At 46.1% G+C, this 6,173-nt stretch overlaps 1 protein-coding gene across 2 annotated transcripts; it reads left to right on the forward strand.

The window, feature by feature from the left end:
* The first annotated feature begins 2,113 nt into the window (after window positions 1-2,113).
* On the forward strand, window positions 2,114-4,919 carry LOC120690629 (isopentenyl-diphosphate Delta-isomerase I-like). 2 transcript variants are annotated; one of them, XM_039973361.1, is made up of 7 exons: window positions 2,114-2,280; window positions 3,077-3,132; window positions 3,244-3,335; window positions 3,861-3,963; window positions 4,052-4,189; window positions 4,344-4,628; window positions 4,672-4,781. In XM_039973361.1, the coding sequence occupies exons 1-6, from the start codon at window positions 2,213-2,215 to the stop codon at window positions 4,598-4,600; spliced, it is 714 nt and encodes a 237-aa protein (XP_039829295.1). In that variant the 5' UTR covers window positions 2,114-2,212; the 3' UTR covers window positions 4,601-4,628; window positions 4,672-4,781. The 2 variants fall into 2 exon arrangements, with proteins under 2 accessions (XP_039829295.1, XP_039829288.1); XM_039973354.1 differs by having other exon boundaries at window positions 4,344-4,919.
* Window positions 4,920-6,173: the final 1,254 nt, after the last annotated feature.

Genomic DNA, 6,173 nt, shown 5'->3' on the forward strand with positions numbered 1-6,173 from the left:
GATCGCATCGACATGGACTGCTGCTCCGGATCTTTTCCCCGGATCAAATTAAATTAATTAATTAAACCATCACTCCAATGTATCTGCATAGTGCTTTTCTTTCACACCAAATCAGCATCAGCCATCAACGAGCTAGCAGTATTTTTTTCTCACAGCAAGCCGAACAAAGCCATGATCATCCAGGTCCGCCATGTGACACTCTGACTGCCCGGCCAAACAACACAATCCGGATCGCGGGGCACCAAAGTTTGGGAGTGTTGGCCAAATTTGACTAGCACTTAGTAGTTTGTAACCTAAAATGCCATCTCTATTGTACCCACCTCATAGGTTTCCAAATCGGTGATTAAATGCTGTGGGCACCAAAATTTGGCGCCAGAATGTGGCCGCAAACTAAATGCTACTAGCCTACAATATCTGTTTCCAGCCAACATGCAGCCAACTCATGAATTGCCAAAGGATCTATTATATAATAAAAGGATCTACTTTCAATCCTTCCGTTTCTACTCTCTTCATTTCCTTTTTCCCCTACCTTGTTTTACCCTTGATCTCTTATCCTTTTTTTCTCCTTCCTCCTTGCTAACCCATCTACTCATATTGATCGACAACCAGTTTATTCCCCTATTTCTCTAAAACATTTTTCAAATGCTTTCTAGAAAACATTTTTAGAGCAAGTTTCACATACGACTTGTTTGAAGAAATTTTCTAGAGAACTTATGATTAAGTTTTTATGAAACCTTACTTGAAAAAAAAACTTTCAAGAAAGAAACTTTTAAAAAGTTCTCTTCAAAATTTATCCTACATTCTTTTTTGTAAGAGTTCTGCTGAAAATGCTTGGCAAGCTTATTTGAAGGAATGGCTCCTGACGATGATGCTCCTATGGGCCCTAACAACGACACTCCTACGTTGACCTAAGCCCGACGAGCTTAGTCCAATGGACTCGAGTCGACATAATTTTTTTAGCTCTACTTTGGACCTGATGATGATATATAGTACTCTCAGGGGCCTGAAGATGCTACATTGTGACATGAGACATAACCCATGTGAGCACATAGATGAGAAAATGTTAAAACTAAATAGATATACAGATGCCAAAGTGCAAGCTTTTCTACAAGATTTTATATCCCTCTAATCCTTAGTCAACATCAGCGATCAGGGGTATGACTGTCATCTGCACCGAACCATGCCCGTGGCACATAAATAGTCTCATGTAACCCTCCATAAGGACATCTCATTCGTTCATAATACAACATAAATTTTCACAAAAAAGGGCGATCCGCCAAATAAGTTCTCTTACTCCAAAGCTCAGTGCTGGATGTTGGGTACATTAAAGGGCTGAACCAGTATAAATTTCATATCATATCAACACATGTATGCAAAAGGATTGTAAATGGCCAACCTTTATACTCAGAAGTTTCCTTGAAAACTTGTATTGAAAAAATGGACAAATGGCTATTCGAAGAAAATTTTGGAAACATCAAGAAAAAAGATAGTTAGTTATATAAAAAGGAAAAGCCAAGGGCGGAAAACGGCGTTTTGTCGCCTTCTGATCATATTGCGTGCGCGCCAAGTATAAATGTACTTATTGTAACGCCTCCCTTTATAGAGAAATTTTAGACCGTTAGATCTTCAATGATAGTTCATCTTACCGCTCTGGTTCTTTCTTCTTCCTCGAGCCTTCTTCTTCAACGCGCCAACAACGCTACTGTTTAAATAGTGCATCCTCACCTCTAGCCACCACTTCCAGTCCCCCTCACCACTACGCTAACCCGTCGCCCCGCCCATTAAACCTCTCTAACACGAGGCAATCTTTTTCTCTCGGCTCTCCATTAAATCGGAAATTTTCATATGAGTTGAAGAAGAGGAAGGTGAAGAATAAGGGAGAGAAGAGAATTGAAGTGTGCAGGAGTAGTTTTGAACTTGAAGGACCAACAGCAATAGTAGATCTAGCAATTCCATCGCTGTCTACATTGGGTCCCGGGGGGCCGATCAGGGAAGTTGAAAACGTGGCTGCACCCGGCCGGGGAATCTCCGCCCACGCCGCACAGGCTCACTGACATGTGGGCCCTCCACGCCGCCACCCGGTCCCTCCGCCGTTATTTATCCCCCTTCCCCCTCGCTGGGCTCATTCCCCGGCCCTGCGCTGCTGCACTGTCACACACACACTCCGCACGCTCTCCTCTCCCCTGCGGCGACCCGAGAGAGGCGGGCAGCCATGGCCGGCGCGGCGGGCGACGACGCCGGGATGGACGCCGTCCAGAGGCGGCTCATGTTCGAGGACGAGTGAGCGCCCTTCCTTCCCCCTCCATCTCCTCCCGTTTCCCTCCCCTGCCTCCTTTCCCCTTGTGTGCCTGCCTGCGTGCTGGCGTATCCACGATCTGCTCGTCTCCAGACGCGCATCTGGGTTTGGTGGATTGCTCTTGCCCCCGGGGTTTTGCGTTCTCGTTGCCCGGTTGTCTGCCCCGCCGGATCTCGCGGCGATCGGGACGCGGGGGCGGTTTGGTTTTATGCCCGTGATAGGATGTGCTCGAGAAGTTGGGAACACCACGTTTGGGGGGGGTCTCCCGTGCCTGATATGGCTTCTCGCTCTGTACTTGTTGTGGGTTGGTTTAGCCGGCTCGGCTAGGACTCTGCAGGAGTTCCGGGCATGCCGTGCGCGCGCACTGTAGTTTGGGCTCAGGAGGTGAGGGGGTAACAGAATTTCAAAGGATAAGGAAAGGGTAACTAAGCTGTTTTGGCATCCCGAATTCAGATGTCACTAAATATTTTTTTAAGATGATTCGGTAATGGATATCCATTTTGTTTGGTTGATTGATAAGTGGATGAGTTTCTGTGAGAAGTTTTGGAGTGCAAAATTCCATCTTCAATAGTGGTACTAGAAGCAGGGGCCTGGATGTCTGAGTGCTTTTCGTTGTCAGGGAGATGCTATGCCTACTGGATCTTCTTTAAGAAAGTTATAGTACACAATTATAGTTCCTGTGTTGGGCCTTTCTGATATAGTTATTTGCTTTGCTTGTTTGGTGATATTCAAGTCATTCCTGAATTTATTTTCTGGCCATGCTGCTTGGTTATTTCGCAGGTGCATTTTGGTGGATGAGCAGGACAATGTTGTTGGACATGAATCAAAATACAACTGTGAGTTCTATTCCGCTCTGTGTATCTAGTTAAATTCGGTGCCCTGTTGTTGTCCTTTGATTGGCTTCTGGGATTGCACTTGACTACTTGTTTGTATGTATGGTATGCTAGGCCATCTGATGGAAAAGATTGAATCTGAGAATCTGCTCCATAGGGCTTTCAGTGTGTTCCTTTTCAACTCAAAATATGAGCTGCTACTCCAGGTTTGGAAATTTCCTTTTTTATTCTGTACTTGTATGATATATTTTTCAATTTTGTCAAGCAATTTTTATTTGGCACCTGGCAAAGGTTTAAGATTCCTAGTTTTTGGGTTTGATATGTTTGAAATGGAAACTCATGAAGTCCCAAGTTGCTCCGGTAGCTTCTTAACACTAGATCTCCTGTTGGAAGTTGGGTTCATGCCTTGAATTACCATCTGGATGAACAACCATTGCTTTACATGATGCTTTAAACACTTTAAATGTTGTTTCTGTGATCATATATATGTCAGTTAGATCTTAAGTTGCATTAGATGCTTTGACTTCCGCAAATCTTATTGTTACATGTTACGTAATCTGACTTGCTCCCTGTGACAAAAATATTCCGTAGCTATGGTACAATGTCTGGATCTTAAGTTTAGGTTTGCAAGATTACCATGGTCTGTGTTCGATGTTTAGGCTAATAAACTATCACTGTCATATTAGTCAATAAATAAATTGTTTCTTAGTATTCTTTTACTCTTTTTGCAGCAAAGGTCCGCAACAAAGGTTACATTTCCTTTAGTTTGGACCAACACCTGCTGCAGCCATCCTCTGTACCGTGAGTCTGAACTTATCCAGGAGAACTACCTTGGTACGTTACAGAAAGCTTGAAAACTGGAATTGTTTGATTCCGTTTTTCATAATCTTTCAGTAATAACTAGTAACCTTTTGTTCTGTAGGTGTGAGAAATGCAGCACAGAGAAAGCTCCTGGATGAGCTGGGCATCCCAGCTGAAGATGCCCCAGTCGACCAATTTACCCCTGTTGGTCGGATGCTCTACAAGGCTCCATCTGATGGAAAATGGGGCGAGCATGAGCGTAAGTTGTTGCCCCAGCCTTGGTACATCCTAGCCATGCTTGTTAAAGCCAGCTAATTCGTTAGAATGCTCCGAACAGACTGAGCATTGTTGCTACAAGCTGTTTCACCAGCATCACTCACTGCTGACTCTAGTTCCTTTCTTCTCATCCTCAGTTGACTCTATCCTGATCATCGTCCGGGACGTCAAGCTGCAGCCGAACCCAGATGAGGTCGCCGATGTGAAGTATGTGAACCGCGAGCAGCTGAAGGAGCTGATCAAGAAGGCGGACGCTGGTGAGGATGGCGTGAAGCTCTCCCCCTGGTTCCGGCTGATCGTCGACAACTTCCTCATGCGCTGGTGGGACAATGTTGAGAAGGGCACCCTCAGCGAGGTCGTGGACATGGAGACCATCCACAAGCTGAAGGAGTGAGGGGCCGCTGCCAAGCGTGGCTCCGGTGACCTCTTCGCTTGCCGTTGCTCTGCCGCATGCTTACAGTGCTTACCTATAAGAGGTTTTGCCCTTGTCTGCTATTGAGAACCAGATGTCCAGATCGTTTGTTTAACCGGTGCTTATACTCATCCGAATAAACAGCAATAAGTTTGACCTGTTCGCTCCCCGCCATGTGGTGGTCAGATCATCGGTAGGCTCTTTTATTTTCAGTAGCTAGGCTGCTGCTCGTTGTAGCAGACTAGCAGGTGGTCTGTAGCTGTGAAGATCGATTCCGCCGCCAGTCTGTGGATTGCAAGCAGAACGGTTGTTTTCTTGGCCTCTGTCCTCTGATAGAAGATTATTTCGGAACCAGCTTCAGCTTCTGATAGAGGATGCCAGTGCAGCACTGAACTCTTGACCAGGGCACTCCTCCACTCGACGAGTTCGGACTTGAGATAGCATGACAATATACGTCACTAGTGAACTTGCTATTTGCAGTCTGCACCCCGCTCGAGAACTCTGGCAAGTGGCAATTGCCTTCTATGTTTCCGTACACCCTTAAGCGGAGAGGTTTTATGTTTTGCCAGAAACTACAAAGCTCCTCTAGTCTAGTTGGTTAGAGGAGCTGAGGTATGGTCGTCCCCACGAGGTCGCGAGTTCGAATCTCAGTTGGGACGAATTTCCGCCCGTGGGTAAAAAAAATCCCCTCGTTGTGCTCGCCATAAGGCTTGGCCGTGGGCATGGACTAGGGTTCGGGGATTTTTCCGTGGCCGGGAGAAGCCGTGTTGCTTCCTCTTAATAAAAACGGTAGGGTCCGTTCACCCCTCCGGCCGCGTTTTTTATGTTTTGCCAGAAACTCCAAACTCCAGTCCTGATGGGGTTCACCCAGGACAGGAAGGCTGCTGCAGACGACTCTTCATGTAGTTGTAGAGGTTTACCGCCCAAATTTAGCATAGGCACAGAACGATCCGCCTGCCCGGAAAAGTATCCCTTGCAGGATTGTTGCTATCACTAATACACCAATGGCCCATGGATTGGAAACCTTAGCCAATACTTGCACAAGAAAGTTCAGAGATAAAATGATCAACACATGAGCTGCAAAACAGTAACCAACCAGAGAACGAAAGATGCATGCTTTTCGGTTCCGAACAGAAATAAATGTTTGATCTGCATCGTCTCTGGGATGCGTTGGGGTTCCAGCCTGACCCATTGATTGAGGTCAACAGCTTGCACACTATCACTCGACCAGCTGAGGTTCCTGCAACCCAATTTGAAGCTTTCGCCCTCCTATGCTGCTTGCAAATCTGGAAACAACGCAACGGGTTTGTCTTTCAGGGCGAGACCGCGAACTTACATCGCACGCTGGTAGCGTGCAGAGCTGAAGCTGAGGTTTGGGGAGCACGAGCTCCCAAAGGATGTGAGGGAATAGGTACTCGCTGGTGTGAAACCGTTTCTTTGGCAACCTCATCAAAAACTGAGTTGGGGCCAATATTATGAATGAAAATCGAGAAATTTTACGGTGCACGGAGATTTTATGAGCCGTTGAGGGGTTCAGATCCAATGGTTAAAAAGT

Source organism: Panicum virgatum, chromosome 2K (genome assembly GCF_016808335.1).
Source record: "Panicum virgatum strain AP13 chromosome 2K, P.virgatum_v5, whole genome shotgun sequence".
Taxonomy (NCBI): domain Eukaryota; kingdom Viridiplantae; phylum Streptophyta; class Magnoliopsida; order Poales; family Poaceae; genus Panicum; species Panicum virgatum.

What these genes read in the sequence shown, in the direction of transcription:
- LOC120690629 (XM_039973354.1), top strand. Translation starts at nt 2,213, where the DNA reads ATGGCCGGCGCGGCGGGCGACGACGCCGGGATGGACGCCGTCCAGAGG. An exon ending in AATATGAGCTGCTACTCCAG is followed by an intron (nt 3,336 to 3,860) that starts GTTTGGAAATTT and finishes CTCTTTTTGCAG; the next exon opens with CAAAGGTCCGCAACAAAGGT. An exon ending in TATCCAGGAGAACTACCTTG is followed by an intron (nt 3,964 to 4,051) that starts GTACGTTACAGA and finishes TTTGTTCTGTAG; the next exon opens with GTGTGAGAAATGCAGCACAG.